The sequence below is a fragment of the Cherax quadricarinatus genome, unplaced genomic scaffold (genome assembly GCF_038502225.1).
Source record: "Cherax quadricarinatus isolate ZL_2023a unplaced genomic scaffold, ASM3850222v1 Contig1474, whole genome shotgun sequence".
Classification (NCBI taxonomy): Eukaryota; Metazoa; Arthropoda; class Malacostraca; order Decapoda; family Parastacidae; genus Cherax; species Cherax quadricarinatus.
The window spans coordinates 62,116-82,253 of NW_027196500.1; the positions used below are offsets into that span (position 1 = coordinate 62,116).

Below are 20,138 nucleotides of genomic sequence, written 5' to 3' on the forward strand. Positions count from 1 at the left end.
TATTTATCCTCTTTTTCATACAGTATGTATTACTTATTACCAAACCTCTTTCTACACATAGCTCAATTAAAGGCTCCCTATTTTCATTTACCCCTGGTACTCCAGATTTACCTGCTACTCCCTCCACAACATTTTTACCCACTTTAGCATTGAAATCCCCAACCACAAGTACTCTCACACTTGGTTCAAAACTCCCCACGCATTCACTCAACATTTCCCAAAATCTCTCTCTCTCCTCTACACTTCTCTCTTCTCCAGGTGCATATACGCTTACTATAACCCACTTTTCACATCCAGCCTTCATTTTACTCTACATAATCCTTGAATTAATACATTCGTACTCCCTCTTTTCCTGCCATAGCTTATCCTTCAACATTATTGCTACTCCTTCTTTAGCTCTAACTATTTGAAACCCCTGACCTAATCCCATTTATTTCTCTCCACTGAAACTCTCCCACCCCCTTCAGCTTTGTTTCACTTAAAGCCAGGACATCCAGCTTCTTTTCACTCATAACATCCACAATCAGTTCTTTGTTATCATTCGCACAACTCTCAGTAGTACCAGTTACCAGTAACCAGTAGATGACTCACTACCAACCGTCTGTGTGAATCACTGACTGTTATTCACGTTGCTGCTGACCATAGCATGTTTTTACTGGTACAAGGAAAGAACGAATCAGTTCCTCATATTGTGACCACTTAGTAAGATTCCGGAAGTCTCGCATTTCAAGGAGATCAACAACGTGAACCGATGAAGAGCTTCTTTTGCAAGTCTGATAAGACTTTCCTCTGAAGGAGAACCGTCAACTAGAGCATTAACACGAGAACGAATGGCAGTAAACCATGCTTCAGGACTATGTACATGGCCATTGAATAAAGGCAACGCATCAAGGGAATCATGAGTAAAACTATAGTGTCTCAGTGTCTGGGTCGGTCTGTCATTCCACCAATTTGTCATGTGGGGTTCGAAATGTGGATGGGGGTAAGAACACTCATGTAGGCTGGTTAGTACGTATAATTATAATGGAAAGTATGGGAAGCACCATCAGCCACCCTGCCTCTCTCTGCTCTCTGTCTCAGACTGACCCACCAGTGCCTAGGTGGTGAGCAGTGTTCAAAAACATGCTATGGTCAGCAGCAACATGAATAACAGTCAGTGATTCACACAGATGGTTGGTAGTGAGTCATCTACTGGTAATTGGTAACTGGTACTACTGAGACAACATCCACACACATTCAGACATCCCACTTTGACAATTTTCTTCTTCTTATTCTTTTTAGCAATCATTACAGGAAAAGGGGTTACTAGCCCATTGTTCCCTGCATTTTAGTTGACCTTTACAACACACATGGCTTATGGAGGAAAGATTTTTATTCCACTTCCCTATGGATGTAAAAGGAAAAGTAATAAAAACAAGAACTATTAATTTAAAATCAAAGAAAACTCAGATGAGTGTGTATAAATAAATATGTACATGTATGTGTAGTGTGACCTAAGTGTAAGTAGAAGTAGCAAGACGTACTTGTAATCTTGCATATTTATGAGACTGACAAAAGACCCCAACAATTATGCCATCATGTAAAACAATTACAGGCTTTCATTTTACACTCACTTGGCAGGACAGTAGTACCTCCCTGGGTGGTTGCTGTCTACCAACCTACTACATATATTATTATTATCATTACTAATACGGCGTCACTCGTACAGGTCGTCTGGCTACCACATCTCATATTTATGTTTATTTATTCTACTGTGGGGCGTATTTATCATCTTTATATGTCATATATTGTGTTTATTATATAATTTTGAAAAAATATCATAAATGGATTCATGAAAATGTGTATATTAATGTAATATACAACATTTAATGAGACTCAGTGATTATTATTACTTACCTGGAGTTTACCTGGAGAGAGTTCCGGGGGTCAACGCCCCCGCGGCCTGGTCTGAGACCAGGCCTCCTGGTGGATCAGAGCCTGATCAACCAGGCTGTTGCTGCTGGCTGCACGCAAACCAACGTACGAGCCACAGCCCGGCTGATCCGGAACTGACTTTAGGTGCTTGTCCAGTGCCAGCTTGAAGACTGCCAGGGGTCTGTTGGTAATCCCCCTTATGTGTGCTGGGAGGCAGTTGAACAGTCTCGGGCCCCTGACACTTATTGTATGGTCTCTTAACGTGCTAGTGACACCCCTGCTTTTCATTGGGGGGATGGTGCATCGTCTGCCAAGTCTTTTGCTTTCGTAGTGAGTGATTTTCGTGTGCAAGTTCGGTACTAGTCCCTCTAGGATTTTCCAGGTGTATATAATCATGTATCTCTCCCTCCTGCGTTCCAGGGAATACAGGTTTAGGAACCTCAAGCGCTCCCAATAATTGAGGTTTTTTATCTCCGTTATGCCCGCCGTGAAAGTTCTCTGTACATTTTCTAGGTCGGCAATTTCACCTGCCTTGAAAGGTGCTGTTAGTGTGCAGCAATATTCCAGCCTAGATAGAACAAGTGACCTGAAGAGTGTCATCATGGGCTTGGCCTCCCTAGTTTTGAAGGTTCTCATTATCCATCCTGTCATTTTTCTAGCAGATGCGATTGATACAATGTTATGGTCCTTGAAGGTGAGATCCTCCGACATGATCACTCCCAGGTCTTTGACGTTGGTGTTTCGCTCTATTTTGTGGCCAGAATTTGTTTTGTACTCTGATGAAGATTTAATTTCCTCATGTTTACTATTATTATTATCATTACTAATATGGCATCTCAAGACATAAGACACTCTTAGTGATTTAAATGTGTACCTGCACACCAGCACAGTGTGTAAGTTTATTTAGGTACAGGTATATGTAAGTATTATTATCAGAGAATATATAATATATGAAATAACTTTGAAAAACACTTGAAATTTTGGAGTTGACATAATGGAAAGATGTGGTGCTTACTGAGCACCACATCTGGTGCACCACATCTGGGGCATGGTGACAGTGTTAGAAATTCAGGTGAGGGGAGCCATATAGCAAGTTTTGGGCATAATTTGGAATGTACATACATGTATTAGTGTAACACTGTAAAGCGGGGCCCTACTGTATACAGTTACATCTTTCAATAATAATATTCTCTTTACTAATGAGTTTAGCATTATCTTAACTGTTATAATAAAAACTAAAATAATTTTTTAGGAATTTAAGTTTGTAACATAATAATTCCAACTTGCCTAACCCATAGTTTATATAATTGTGCTTCGTGAGGCAGATACAACGAGATGAACACCTCCCATTTCATCATTAATCCTTGATAAATTAGACACATAGGCAACATTTGGGTATCCTCAATAAATATGCAAAACTTGGGTATCCTCAATAAAGATACCCAAGTGTTGCATATGTGTCTAATTTATCAACTTGTCGGTTCTCTGAATCATTCGTCTACATCATTAATTCTTACTGGTGATTGTTTTTTTTGAATTGTATACAGTCCACATAATTTTAATTTACCAGAGTAGCTTTAAGTGCATAGAGTTTTTACATAGTGTGAGACGGACATGGGGAACATCAAAGAGTGATTTGGAATTCATTACCAGTAAATACTATAGTAACCCAGTCTGAACATCAATTTAAGACTCTTCCCAAATAAATTATTAATTTAATGTTAGATCTAGCTTTTTGTAAGTGGTGAAGGAGTGGGCATCGAGGGAGTAACAGTTCTGTGACCTACTGTGACTAAGTCCCACTTATCTCACCCAAATTACTTGCATGTAATAATTCAGGTAATACCCTGTAAATCTTATGCAGGTAATTTCTCACACATCCCATATAAAAATCTCTGGAAGGGTTCTAAGAAGCAAGATTGCAAACCACCTAGATACCCATCAGTTACACAACCCAGGGCGACACGGGTTTAGAGTAGGTCGCTCCTGCCTGTCCCACCTACTGGACCACTATGACTTAAAGGATAAACAAAATGCAGATGTAGTATACACAGATTTTGCGAAAGCCTTCAACAAGTGCAACTACGGTTAAATAGCACACAAAATGCATTATAAAGGAATAATAGAAAAGTTGGTAGATGGATCTATAACTTCCAAACAAATAGAGCACAAAGAGTAGTAATAAACAGAGTAAAGACTGAGGCAACTATGATGAAAAGCTTTGTTCCACAAGGCACAGTACTTGCTCCTATTTTGTTCCTCATCCTATCGGACATAGAGAGGGATATAAGCAGATGACACACCCGAATTTGCATGACAGTGTCCTCCATTGAAGACACCGCAAGACTCCAGGCAGACATAAACCAAATCTTTAAATGAGCTGCAGAAAACAATATGAAGTTCAGTGATGAAAAATTTCAACTTTTTAAAAATTTTTTTGAATTAATTAAATTGCAAGTTTACTATGTCGTTGATGTATTGTAGTTTACAGTGAGGGTTTACAATGATTTGTAGTGCAAAGAGAGCCACTATCATGCCTTGGCATTACGGGCAGTCTAAACCTAATAGATTACTGATTACTTAACACTAGATGTACAAAACATAGTTTGATCAGATTGCATTAGTTTTACAATAGGTTATACATCTATTAACCCTTAAACTGTCCACATGTAGATCTACGTTCATGTGCGGTGGGCTCCGAATGTAGATCAGCGCTTTATTTTTCATTCCTTTTAATTTGGCATGATAGACCTGATTCGCCTAGACATGAAAGAATTGGTCTGTGCACTCAGTGTGCGCACTGTGGAAAAAATCGGGAACCGCTTAGTACCCTGTGGGAGCACCAGTTCAATTGAGTGCCAGCTAGAGCAAATAGTGTGGCAAATACCAGTGATTCACTGATGTTATGTCATATTAACACTCACATTTTAAGAGAAAAGTAAAAATAGATTAGATAAATGCATGAGTGGGTGTGGGTGGGTGTGAGTTGGACCTGACTAGCTTGTGCTACTAGGTCAAATGTCATGCTCCTTCTTTCAGTGGATGTGAAATGACTAGCTGGGTCATTGGTCTAAGCCAGGGGGGTGACATGGACCTGCCTTGCATGGGCCAGTAGACCTTTATCTGTCGATATCTCTGTCTATCTGTCTATATCACTGTCTATCTGTATCTCTGTCTGCATGTCTGCCTCTCACATGTGCTCATAAATACAGTTATTATACATAATGTGAATTACCTAGGATAACCCAAAAATTCCAGGCCAAGTGCTATAGTGTTTGTAGATACAAGACATGAATAAACATGATGCAAATCATAGCATTGTCACTTGCTCAGCAATCAGGGAGCAGCCCATACACCACAAACCAACAGGTTTACTCGCCGCTCCCTGAGACAGAGACAAGCAGATGGAAAGACAGACACACACAGGCAGACAGAAAGACAGATAAGCAGAACTAGACAGACATGAGCAGAGCTAGACAGACAGACAGATAGATAGACAGACAGACACAGATAGATGTTCAGATAGACAGACTGACAGACAGACATACAGAGACATGTTTGTGTGCAAGAGTAAAAACATACAAAGGCAAGGTTCCCCCATCCAGCAGCACACATTCATCAAATGTCACTTGTTATCTGACACTTGTCATAACACCAGATGTACAGATAGACAACAGATAGATGTACAGATAGACAGACAGATAGACAGGCAGACAGACAGACTGAGAGACAGACATACAAAGAGTAAAAACATATGAAGGCAAGGTTTGCTTCAGCAGGGCACATTCATCAAATGTCACTTATCTGACCCTTGTCATAACACCATACTTCAAGGAGCATCATACTTCAACTGTCTAAAAGATTGCTGGGACCTATAAATACTTTGTATATATTTCTACACAATAGTAAATGACCAGGGCAGGTGAAGATGTTCACCTGTCAGTGTGATTGTTACAATTTGAGTACTATTTCAGTACATAATATTAGTGTCAGAATAAAAATTGACTATGAAATCACAATAACTACTATAAATTGTAATTATCAGAACATAAAAATTATTATTAAAATAAAAACAAGAAAAAAAAAAGGTAAATTGGCAACACTTCTGCAAGCAGCAGGACTGGATGTTGCCATCAGGTGAGCATCCAGAGCCAGTTTTGTGGTTTAATATCTTGGTAAGTGCTGGTCCTAATTTTTTTTTTTTTGGTCTTATACCACACATAAAATTGCCCTCTTTAATTTAAAAACAAAAACTATTTTTTTAATCCTTCAAATTATTTGGAGCACAATGCAGGTGAATGTAGATCTACGTTTGGACAGTTTAAAGGTTAAATATATGTTATTCAACATTTGCATTAGGTTAAAATGTGAGAATTTATTGTACTTTGAGCATTTGCTTATGGGGTTCTGAGGCTAGGGGAGTAACACAGTGAGCAATCATATTTTGAGGTGGTGAAGAGTGGTTTGGTAGCTTTGTAGGGAAAGTTAAATACTGTGTATTTAGTTTAGGGTGAGTAGGTGGTTTTTAAGAAGAGTCTTGAATTGATGTACAGTCAGGGTTCCTTTGGTAATCACTGGTAATGAATTCCAAATTTTTGGGCCCTTTAACCCTTTGACTGTTTGGTCGTATTTATACATCTTACGAGGTACCGTGTTTGACGTATATATACTCATAAATTCTAGCAGCGACAAAGCAAGCAGGAGAAAGCTGGTAGGCCCACATGTGAAAGAATGGGTCTGTGTTGTCATTGTGCACCATATGAAAAAAATCCTGGTGCACGCAGTGCATAATGTATATATATACATATATATATATACATATATTTTTTTTTTTATTATCACACTGGCCGATTCCCACCAAGGCAGGGTGGCCTGAAAAAGAGAAACTTTCACCATCATTCACTCCATCACTGTCTTGCCAGAAGGGTGCTTTACACTACAGTTTTTAAACTGCAACATTAACACCCCTCCTTCAGAGTGCAGGCACTGTACTTCCCATCTCCAGGACTCAAGTCCGGCCTGCCGGTTTCCCTGAACCCCTTCATAAATGTTACTTTGCTCACACTCCAACAGCAGGTCAAGTATTAAAAACCATTTGTCTCCATTCACTCCTATCAAACACGCTCACGCATGCCTGCTGGAAGTCCAAGCCCCTCGCACACAAAACCTCCTTTACCCCCTCCCTCCAACCTTTCCTAGGCCGACCCCTACCCCACCTTCCTTCCACTACAGACTGATACACCCTTGAAGTCATTCTGTTTCGCTCCATTCTCTCTACATGTCCGAACCACCTCAACAACCCTTCCTCAGTCCTTTGGACAACAGTTTTGGTAATCCCGCACCTCCTCCTAACTTCCAAACTACGAATTCTGTGCATTATATTCACACCACACATTGCCCTCAGACATGACATCTCCACTGCCTCCAGCCTTCTCCTCGCTGCAACATTCATCACCCATGCTTCACACCCATATAAGAGCGTTGGTAAAACTATACTCTCATACATTCCTCTCTTTGCCTCCAAGGACAAAGTTCTTTGTCTCCACAGACTCCTAAGTGCACCACTCACCCTTTTCCCCTCATCAATTCTATGATTCACCTCATCTTTCATAGACCCATCCGCTGACACGTCCACTCCCAAATATCTGAATACATTCACCTCCTCCATACTCTCTCCCTCCAATCTGATATCCAATCTTTCATCACCTAATCTTTTTGTTATCCTCATAACCTTACTCTTTCCTGTATTCACTTTTAATTTTCTTCTTTTGCACACCCTACCAAATTCATATATATATATATATATATATATATATATATATATATATATACATGTATATATATATATATATATATATATATATATATATATATATATATATATATATATGTATATATATATATATATAATGTATATATATATATATACATATATATATATATATATATATATATATATATATATATATATATATATATATATATATATATATATATATATATATATATATATATTATATATATATATATATATATATATATATATATATATATATATATTTTTTTTTTTTTTTTTTTATTTTTTTTTTTTTTTTTTTTTTTTTTTTTATCACACCGGCCGAGTCCCACCAAGGCAGGGTGGCCCGAAAAAGAAAAACTTTCACCATCATTCACTCCATCACTGTCTTGCCAGAAGGGTGCTTTACACTACAGTTTTTAAACTGCAACATTAACACCCCTCCTTCAGAGTGCAGGCACTGTACTTCCCATCTCCAGGACTCAAGTCCGGCCTGCCGGTTTCCCTGAATCCCTTCATAAATGTTACTTTGCTCACACTCCAACAGCACGTCAAGTATTAAAAACCATTTGTCTCCATTCACTCCTATCAAACACGCTCAAGCATGCCTGCTGGAAGTCCAAGCCCCTCGCACACAAAACCTCCTTTACCCCCTCCCTCCAACCCTTCCTAGGCCGACCCCTACCCCGCCTTCCTTCCACTACAGACTGATACACTCTTGAAGTCATTCTGTTTCGCTCCATTCTCTCTACATGTCCGAACCACCTCAACAACCCTTCCTCAGCCCTCTGGACAACAGTTTTGGTAATCCCGCACCTCCTCCTAACTTCCAAACTACGAATTCTCTGCATTATATTCACACCACACATTGCCCTCAGACATGACATCTCCACTGCCTCCAGCCTTCTCCTCGCTGCAACATTCATCACCCACGCTTCACACCCATATAAGAGCGTTGGTAAAACTATACTCTCATACATTCCCCTCTTTGCCTCCAAGGACAAAGTTCTTTGTCTCCACAGACTCCTAAGTGCACCACTCACTCTTTTTCCCTCATCAATTCTATGATTCACCTCATCTTTCATAGACCCATCCGCTGACACGTCCACTCCCAAATATCTGAATACGTTCACCTCCTCCATACTCTCTCCCTCCAATCTGATATTCAATCTTTCATCACCTAATCTTTTTGTTATCCTCATAACCTTACTCTTTCCTGTATTCACCTTTAATTTTCTTCTTTTGCACACCCTACCAAATTCATCCACCAATCTCTGCAACTTCTCTTCAGAATCTCCCAAGAGCACAGTGTCATCAGCAAAGAGCAGCTGTGACAACTCCCACTTTGTGTGTGATTCTTTATCTTTTAACTCCACGCCTCTTGCCAAGACCCTCGCATTTACTTCTCTGACAACCCCATCTATAAATATATTAAACAACCACGGTGACATCACACATCCTTGTCTAAGGCCTACTTTTACTGGGAAAAAATTTCCCTCTTTCCTACATACTCTAACTTGAGCCTCACTATCCTCGTAAAAACTCTTCACTGCTTTCAGTAACCTACCTCCTACACCATACACTTGCAACATCTGCCACATTGCCCCCCTATCCACCCTGTCATACGCCTTTTCCAAATCCATAAATGCCACAAAGACCTCTTTAGCCTTATCTAAATACTGTTCACTTATATGTTTCACTGTAAACACCTGGTCCACACACCCCCTACCTTTCCTAAAGCCTCCTTGTTCATCTGCTATCCTATTCTCCGTCTTACTCTTAATTCTTTCAATTATAACTCTACCATACACTTTACCAGGTACACTCAACAGACTTATTTTATTATTTTTTATTATCACACCGGCCGATTCCCACCAAGGCAGGGTGGCCCGAAAAAGAAAAACTTTCACCATCATTCACTCCATCACTGTCTTGCCAGAAGGGTGCTTTACACTACAGTTTTTAAACTGCAACATTAACACCCCTCCTTCAGAGTGCAGGCACTGTACTTCCCATCTCCAGGACTCAAGTCCGGCCTGCCGGTTTCCCTGAATCCCTTCATAAATGTTACTTTGCTCACACTCCAACAGCACGTCAAGTATTAAAAACCATTTGTCTCCATTCACTCCTATCAAACACGCTCACGCATGCCTGCTGGAAGTCCAAGCCCCTCGCACACAAAACCTCCTTTACCCCCTCCCTCCAACCCTTCCTAGGCCGACCCCTACCCCGCCTTCCTTCCACTACAGACTGATACACTCTTGAAGTCATTCTGTTTCGCTCCATTCTCTCTACATGTCCGAACCACCTCAACAACCCTTCCTCAGCCCTCTGGACAACAGTTTTGGTAATCCCGCACCTCCTCCTAACTTCCAAACTACGAATTCTCTGCATTATATTCACACCACACATTGCCCTCAGACATGACATCTCCACTGCCTCCAGCCTTCTCCTCGCTGCAACATTCATCACCCACGCTTCACACCCATATAAGAGCGTTGGTAAAACTATACTCTCATACATTCCCCTCTTTGCCTCCAAGGACAAAGTTCTTTGTCTCCACAGACTCCTAAGTGCACCACTCACTCTTTTTCCCTCATCAATTCTATGATTCACCTCATCTTTCATAGACCCATCCGCTGACACGTCCACTCCCAAATATCTGAATACGTTCACCTCCTCCATACTCTCTCCCTCCAATCTGATATTCAATCTTTCATCACCTAATCTTTTTGTTATCCTCATAACCTTACTCTTTCCTGTATTCACCTTTAATTTTCTTCTTTTGCACACCCTACCAAATTCATCCACCAATCTCTGCAACTTCTCTTCAGAATCTCCCAAGAGCACAGTGTCATCAGCAAAGAGCAGCTGTGACAACTCCCACTTTGTGTGTGATTCTTTATCTTTTAACTCCACGCCTCTTGCCAAGACCCTCGCATTTACTTCTCTTACAACCCCATCTATAAATATATTAAACAACCACGGTGACATCACACATCCTTGTCTAAGGCCTACTTTTACTGGGAAAAAATTTCCCTCTTTCCTACATACTCTAACTTGAGCCTCACTATCCTCGTAAAAACTCTTCACTGCTTTCAGTAACCTACCTCCTACACCATACACTTGCAACATCTGCCACATTGCCCCCCTATCCACCCTGTCATACGCCTTTTCCAAATCCATAAATGCCACAAAGACCTCTTTAGCCTTATCTAAATACTGTTCACTTATATGTTTCACTGTAAACACCTGGTCCACACACCCCCTACCTTTCCTAAAGCCTCCTTGTTCATCTGCTATCCTATTCTCCGTCTTACTCTTAATTCTTTCAATTATAACTCTACCATACACTTTACCAGGTACACTCAACAGACTTATCCCCCTATAATTTTTGCACTCTCTTTTATCCCCTTTGCCTTTATACAAAGGAACTATGCATGCTCTCTGCCAATCCCTAGGTACCTTACCCTCTTCCATACATTTATTAAACAATTGCACCAACCACTCCAAAACTATATCCCCACCTGCTTTTAACATTTCTATCTTTATCCCATCAATCCCGGCTGCCTTACCCCCTTTCATTTTACCTACTGCCTCACGAACTTCCCCCACACTCACAACTGGCTCTTCCTCACTCCTACAAGATGTTATTCCTCCTTGCCCTATACACGAAATCACAGCTTCCCTATCTTCATCAACATTTAACAATTCCTCAAAATATTCCTTCCATCTTCCCAATACCTCTAACTCTCCATTTAATAACTCTCCTCTCCTATTTTTAACTGACAAATCCATTTGTTCTCTAGGCTTTCTTAACTTGTTAATCTCACTCCAAAACTTTTTCTTATTTTCAACAAAATTTGTTGATAACATCTCACCCACTCTCTCATTTGCTCTCTTTTTACATTGCTTCACCACTCTCTTAACCTCTCTCTTTTTCTCCATATACTCTTCCCTCCTTGCATCACTTCTACTTTGTAAAAACTTCTCATATGCTAACTTTTTCTCCCTTACTACTCTCTTTACATCATCATTCCACCAATCGCTCCTCTTCCCTCCTGCACCCACTTTCCTGTAACCACAAACTTCTGCTGAACACTCTAACACTACATTTTTAAACCTACCCCATACCTCTTCGACCCCATTGCCTATGCTCTCATTAGCCCATCTATCCTCCAATAGCTGTTTATATCTTACCCTAACTGCCTCCTCTTTTAGTTTATAAACCTTCACCTCTCTCTTCCCTGATGCTTCTATTCTCCTTGTATCCCATCTACCTTTTACTCTCAGTGTAGCTACAACTAGAAAGTGATCTGATATATCTGTGGCCCCTCTATAAACATGTACATCCTGAAGTCTACTCAACAGTCTTTTATCTACCAATACATAATCCAACAAACTACTGTCATTTCGCCCTACATCATATCGTGTATACTTATTTATCCTCTTTTTCTTAAAATATGTATTACCTATAACTAAACCCCTTTCTATACAAAGTTCAATCAAAGGGCTCCCATTATCATTTACACCTGGCACCCCAAACTTACCTACCACACCCTCTCTAAAAGTTTCTCCTACTTTAGCATTCAAGTCCCCTACCACAATTACTCTCTCACTTGGTTCAAAGGCTCCTATACATTCACTTAACATCTCCCAAAATCTCTCTCTCTCCTCTGCATTCCTCTCTTCTCCAGGTGCATACACGCTTATTATGACCCACTTCTCGCATCCAACCTTTACTTTAATCCACATAATTCTTGAATTTACACATTCATATTCTCTTTTCTCCTTCCATAACTGATCATTTAACATTACTGCTACCCCTTCCTTTGCTCTAACTCTCTCAGATACTCCAGATTTAATCCCATTTATTTCCCCCCACTGAAACTCTCCTACCCCCTTCAGCTTTGTTTCGCTTAGGGCCAGGACATCCAACTTCTTTTCATTCATAACATCAGCAATCATCTGTTTCTTGTCATCCGCACTACATCCACGCACATTTAAGCAACCCAGTTTTATAAAGTTTTTCTTCTTCTCTTTTTTAGTAATTGTATACAGGAGAAGGGGTTACTAGCCCATTGCTCCCGGCATTTTAGTCGCCTCATACGACACGCATGGCTTACGGAGGAAAGATTCTTTTCCACTTCCCCATGGACAATAGAAGATATAAAAAAGAACAAGAGCTATTTAGAAAAAGGAGAAAAACCTAGATGTATGTATATATATATATGCATGTGCGTGTCTGTGAAGTGTGACCAAAGTGTTAGTAGGAGTAGCAAGATATCCCTGTTATCTTAGCGTGTTTATGAGACAGAAAAAGAAACCAGCAATCCTACCATCATGCAAAACAATTACAGGTTTTTGTTTCACAGTCATCTGGCAGGACGGTAGTACTTCCCTGGGTGGTTGCTGTCTACCAACCTACTACCTACAGACTTATCCCCCTATAATTTTTGCACTCTCTTTTATCCCCTTTGCCTTTATACAAAGGAACTATGCATGCTCTCTGCCAATCCCTAGGTACCTTACCCTCTTCCATACATTTATTAAACAATTGCACCAACCACTCCAAAACTATATCCCCACCTGCTTTTAACATTTCTATCTTTATCCCATCAATCCCGGCTGCCTTACTCCCTTTCATTTTACCTACTGCCTCACGAACTTCCCCCACACTCACAACTGGCTCTTCCTCACTCCTACAAGATGTTATTCCTCCTTGCCCTATACACGAAATCACAGCTTCCCTATCTTCATCAACATTTAACAATTCCTCAAAATATTCCTTCCATCTTCCCAATACCTCTAACTCTCCATTTAATAACTCTCCTCTCCTATTTTTAACTGACAAATCCATTTGTTCTCTAGGCTTTCTTAACTTGTTAATCTCACTCCAAAACTTTTTCTTATTTTCAACAAAATTTGTTGATAACATCTCACCCACTCTCTCATTTGCTCTCTTTTTACATTGCTTCACCACTCTCTTAACCTCTCTCTTTTTCTCCATATACTCTTCCCTCCTTGCATCACTTCTACTTTGTAAAAACTTCTCATATGCTAACTTTTTCTCCCTTACTACTCTCTTTACATATATATATATATATATATATATATATATATACATGTATATATATATACATGTATATATATATATCTGGCACCTCTGCCAGAGAGAGGCTGTGGGCATCCTGCTCTGTGATTTTGGCACAATATCGTCCAATCAAGAACACCTACCAGGATTATCGTCAACAGGCTGGTGTGTGAATATCTGCTGCTCGTGTTGGAAAGGGCCAGAAGACTCCACATTTCGTCTCTTCCTTCAGAATCAAGAAAAGTTCTGTGTATGTGAATTCAGTGAGGGAACATAACGGTCACCTATGGGTAGGAGAGGTCAGTGAGGGGAGGCCTCATGGAGGAGGAGGAGGCAGAGGTTGAGGGGTAAAACTGTCCCCCCCCCTTCCCCAAACAGGCACGCATACACCGTGTGCTCGTGTTACAACAATGGAGTGTTTGTTCACCGTGTGTATAGTGTATATAGTCTACAGTGTACAGTGCATAATATGTGTATGGTATGCGCATAGCATTTGTAGTGTATAGAGGTGTGTCGTTGATAGTGGGGGCTGTGCACAGAGCATAGTGGTGTATAGTAACATGTGCACAGAGCATTGTGGTGTATAGTGACTTGTCCTGGGAGGGAGTGAGTGCCCTACTCCGCCTCATCACACATCTTCCACTCCCTTTCTTCCACCGCCCACCACAAGGACCGGAGACCCCTCTCCTCCTCCCCACCACCACCATGAACCACATGCGGTATGTGCTATGCCCTATTTTCCCTTCAGCCTGGGCTTACCACACAGTCTGAGATATGGCAGATGATGAAGCCAGCCAGGGAAACAATGCACCCAACAATAAAAGAAGAGGCACATGTCAGGTGTGTGGAGAGTTTCGAGCACGCAACAGGGATGGCCGCATTCGTGCACACAATGGGTGTGCAGGATCACATATGCCCCCAGCAGAGAGCAGCCCACAGCCTCCACAGGCAGATGACAACTCCAATGGCAACCTCGTCACTTGCGATAACCTTCTGTTTGCATTCAAATCCACTGCTAGCAGTACACTATCCCACATCCCTAAAGCGGCTCGCCCATATGCAGCAGGGAAATTCACAGACCTTCTTAAGTGGGTGAATGGAGGTTCCACCAACTTAGAAGCCCGAGGCACCATCCAAGCATGGTGCAACCTACTCTTGTTCGGCAATGTCTGTCTTGCAGTTCCTGAAAGACGAGGCAAACTGCTAACCACGTCAGTTATCAAGGTAGTGCGCAACTACCCAAGAACGGACAACTGCGTCCCTCTGCCCCATCATTGCAGGAATCAAAGAGGTAGACCCAAGAAAAGTCCCACTGAAAATGAGAAAATTTGCGCACAGGTTAGCAAAAAAAATTGAAGAAGGTAACACAGTGGGAGCAATAAGAATAATTACAAGTGACGACACTGTAGCCCCCAAGGATGAGACCATGGCCAAAGCACTAAGAGACAAGCATCCAACCAGGGACACCATAGCCATCAACGACAACCCTGAGGAAGAACCCATCATTGAACAATTAATTTTGCCAGAATCGGAAGTCTATAAGGTGATTGTGTCATTTCCAGCAGAATCTGCAGGAGGTTACACTGGAATTCGACATCAGCACCTCAAAGAGATGGTAAATCCAGTACTCGGTGAATCTGCATCAATTCTTCTCACCGAGTTAAAAACTTTCGTCAACAATTGCCTGGCTGGGCGAATCCCAGAAGAAATTAAACCTTTCTTTTTCGGAGCCTCACTATGTGCTTTGAAGAAGAGGGATGGGGGAATCAGACCCATTGCAGTTGGAAACACCCTTCGCCGTCTCGTTGCCAAAGCAGCAGTGAGAAACATTCGCCTAGAAGCTGCCACTTTACTCCAGCCACACCAACTGGGCTTTGGGGTCTCTCAAGGCAGTGAAGCTGCAGCTCATGCTGCAAGGGCCTACATCAGGGACCTACCAGAAGACAAGGCCATAGTCAAACTTGATTTCAGAAATGCCTTTAATATGGTGAAGAGAGATGCTGTTTTGCTAGCTGTTCGGGATCGGTTCCCAAGTCTTTTTCCCTTCATTTCAGCCGGCTACAGCAAACCCTCAATTCTTTTGTTTGGAGAACATGAAATTCAATCATCAGAGGGTGTTCAGCAGGGTGACCCACTCGCTCCACTTCTCTTCTGCTTGGCCGTAAGAGAACTAATTTCCAGCCTACGCAGTGAGCTCAATATCTGGTACCTGGATGACGGCACTCTGGCAGGTACTGAAGAGTCTCTGGTGGGGGACCTACAACTGGTGAAAACACAGGGAGAAGACTTGGGACTCATCCTCAATCCATCCAAGTGTGAAATCATCACAGCGAACCAGGAAATAATCAATGCTGTGCGAAGAATCCTCCCAGAATGACCTGATGAGAATGGAGGAGAGAATAAGCGATCTTGATGCCCATGATGCTCTGTATCTCCTCATAAGGTGTCTTACTATGCCAAGACTCACTTACTTCTTGAGGTGTGCACCCTCTTTTGACAACCCAACACTCGATGAATATGACGCACACCTGAAATCAACGTTTAAGAAGGCACTGAACCTGCCACTAGAGGATGAGCAATGGGATCAGGCAACCCTCCCAGTGCAACTTGGAGGTATAGGGGTGCGTAAAGCATCGCATGTTGCTTTACCTGCTTTTCTGTCTTCGTGTTTGGCTTCCAGTGCATTAGTCAAGAAGATGGTTCCCGAACGCTTGAGAGACGTGGTAGGAGCTCAAGGCCCCAGGTTTACTGAAGCACCGATTCAGTGGGACACCCTTACAGACTCCTCCAGTAGACCAGTTCCTCCCAAACAGCACAAACAGTCCCACTGGGACAAACCGATCATGGAAAAAATCGCCAACACAATGCTCTCCAATGCTTCAGGAAAGGACAAAGCTCGTCTCCTGGCAGCGAAGGCACCACACTCAGGAGATTTCCTGTTAGCTATTCCCAATTCCTCCCTGGGCACCCGTCTCGACCCACAGGCCATTCGGATTGGTGTTGCTCTTCGCCTAGCTGCCCCCATCCTCACCGAACATAGGTGTATTTGCAGCAGGGCGACAGCTGATCAATTCGGACTTCATGGTCTTGTGTGTCACACAGCAGAAGGGAAGTATGCCAGACATGGGGAGGTGAATGACATCATAAAGAGAAGCCTTGCCACAGCCCGTTGCCCAGCTCAACGGGAACCCCAAGTACAGAGGTCTGATGGAAGTCAAAAGCATCCTGATGGAGCCACTATGCTACCCTGGAAGGATGGAAAGCAGATTGCCTGGGACTACACCTGTGCTGCCACATTGGCAGACACCTACTTGCTATACTCCGTAGTGGAAGGGGGTGGAGCTGCCAGCCACAGGGAGACCCAGAAGATCTGAAAATATGAAGACCTACCCCCTTGCTATAACTTCATTCCAATAGGGTCGGAGACCCTTGGAGCATGGGGCAAGTGTGCTCTAAAGTTCCTCAAAGAGCTGGGTGAAAAGCTCATCATAGAAACCAAGGACCACAGGGCAACCAGCTTTCTCTTTCAGAGACTTAGTGTTGCGATCAAGAGAGGAAATGCCTGCAGCATTCTGGGCACGCTGCCCACCGCAGGGGAGCTGGACGAAGTATTCGAGATGTAGCTCTGAGTTACCTATGTTGTTTTACTTTCTGTTGTATTTTTGTGAATGTTTGGCCAATGTATTTTTGTCTTTAAATAAAACATACTTGAAATATAGGGGGTGGTAGGAGAAAATTCTCAAACAGCTTCAGGGAAAACCTTGAGTTTTCCCTGAAGCAAGTTTATTCTTTTCTCTGAGGATGAGGGTCCCTATGACAGTTCTAGAGGTGGTACCTCCCTATATATATATATATATATATATATATATATATATATATATATATATATATATATATATATATATATATATATATATATATATATATATATATATACCAAACTCGGTCGTAAGTCGGATGGTAGGTGTGTGTGTGTGTGTATATATATATATATATATATATATATATATATATATATATATATATATATATATATATATATATATATATATATATATATATACACACACACACACCTACCATCCGACTTACGACCGAGTTCGGTTCCAAGAAACCAGTCTTAAGTCAAAATGGTCGTAAGTCGAACTTTACTACTGAATATCAACAAAACATTTTTGTAATGACTTTATTTTATTGTTTTATTTTGGTATTTCATGTTTTACTTCACTTTTTATGCTGTTAGTACTGTATTTTATACTGTAAGGTTTAGGATGAACACTGTGTACAACACAAATAGTTGTTTATTTCCCAGAAATTTGGCATAAAAAACACGGTCGTAAGTCGAGTGGACATAAGTCGAGCAGGTCGTAAGTCGGATGGTAGGTGTATATCACACTCACTAATTCAATACAGTATTTAATAATGTTATGAGATCTTTCCTTAACTTATAAAAAGGTATGCCCAGTCCATTATGTTATCCCTTACCTCATATTTTAAAGCGTGTATTACCCCATTATTTGCTCATACAAAGAGTTTTGAGTTCTGCAATTTTCTCCTTAGTTCCTAGTTTAAATACTGCATACTATTGGCTTTCTTTTGTGGTTAACCATATTTTACTACATTATATATGCACTTCATAAAAGAAATAAAGTATGCATATTTGCAGCAGTCTTATTTTTCTGCTTCATAATATTTTTAATAATAATAATGCATCAGTCAAATAATAATATTGTCATGTTCTTCCCAGGTGACCATCAGCAGCTGCAGCCTAGTGCAACAGTATATGAACTTGCTAAAAAGTTCAACCTAGAGACATCGCTTTTTGAGCGCATGATAAAAAATAAGATTGGGCAAGTATTTTCATTTTTCTTTGATAAACTTAAGTGCATGAATATGAACTCTGGCATGAACCACTGAAAAGCGTGCATCACATCATCAGCAGTGGCTACTTTACCATTTGACTGGTAGATATTGTTGGGCTTTCAACCCAGATGAAAGAGGAACAAATCACAGATCATACACAAATAACTCAGACTTAGTAAAAAGAAACTTATGATGAAATTTCAGTCCAACCAGAACCATTAACTGGTTACACAGTGTGTGCCTAGATAATGGTGCAATTCGGACCAAAACATCATCAATAGTATATCCTTTGTGCAGCTTATTTGTGTATAATTACAGGCACATTATTGTTCCTTTTTATTCTTTAAATCATATATCAATTCAAGCTGAGGAACTCCTGGGATCATCACAACTTCAGAATAAAGTGTTCATTGCTTCATATATAAGATATAAGCAGCAGGTCACAGTTTCACACTATCAACCTCTTTTCAGTATTACTAGTTCAACTTGTTCACAAAGTAATAAGTATTTGCTGACAATATAGCTATAATCTAGATTTGGTGATGTGGAATATACAGTTGATTTTATCTGTTATTGTCTATTACTTGGTTATTGGTGCTCAAGATGATTAAACCTATTAATGACTATAATACTATGCCAGCCAAATGTTAATGTTTCACATAAATTATGGGTACCTGAGAACAAGAATCTATCTTTCCTATACATGTATATTTATTTTTTTTTTATTATCACACCGGCCGATTCCCACCAAGGCAGGGTGGCCCGAAAAAGAAAAACTTTCACCATCATTCACTCCATCACTGTCTTGCCAGAAGGGTGCTTTACACTACAGTTTTTAAACTGCAACATTAACACCCCTCCTTCAGAGTGCAGGCACTGTACTTCCCATCTCCAGGACTCAAGTCCGGCCTGCCGGTTTCCCTGAATCCCTTCATAAATGTTACTTTGCTCACACTCCAACAGCACGTCAAGTATTAAAAACCATTTGTCTCCATTCACTCCTATCAAACACGCTCACGCATGCCTGCTGGAAGTCCAAGCCCCTCGCACACAAAACCTCCTTTACCCCCTCCCTCCAACCCTTCCTAGGCCGACCCCTACCCCGCCTTCCTTCCACTACAGACTGATACACTCTTGAAGTCATTCTGTTTCGCTCCATTCTCTCTACATGTCCGAACCACCTCAACAACCCTTCCTCAGCCCTCTGGACAACAGTTTTGGTAATCCCGCACCTCCTCCTAACTTCCAAACTACGAATTCTCTGCATTATATTCACACCACACATTGCCCTCAGACATGACATCTCCACTGCCTCCAGCCTTCTCCTCGCTGCAACATTCATCACCCACGCTTCACACCCATATAAGAGCGTTGGTAAAACTATACTCTCATACATTCCCCTCTTTGCCTCCAAGGACAAAGTTCTTTGTCTCCACAGACTCCTAAGTGCACCACTCACTCTTTTTCCCT

The 20,138-nt window shown here is 41.1% G+C and overlaps 1 protein-coding gene across 1 annotated transcript in view; it reads left to right on the forward strand.

Moving 5' to 3' along the window:
* Positions 1 to 18,655, forward strand: part of LOC138851665 (NFX1-type zinc finger-containing protein 1-like) — a gene marked incomplete at its 3' end in the record, with an annotated part of 44,625 nt that extends 25,970 nt beyond the window's left edge. The window contains 1 exon segment of the mRNA XM_070081020.1: positions 18,553 to 18,655. Within this exon segment, the coding sequence (XP_069937121.1) occupies positions 18,553 to 18,655 (103 nt within the window).
* Positions 18,656 to 20,138: the final 1,483 nt, after the last annotated feature.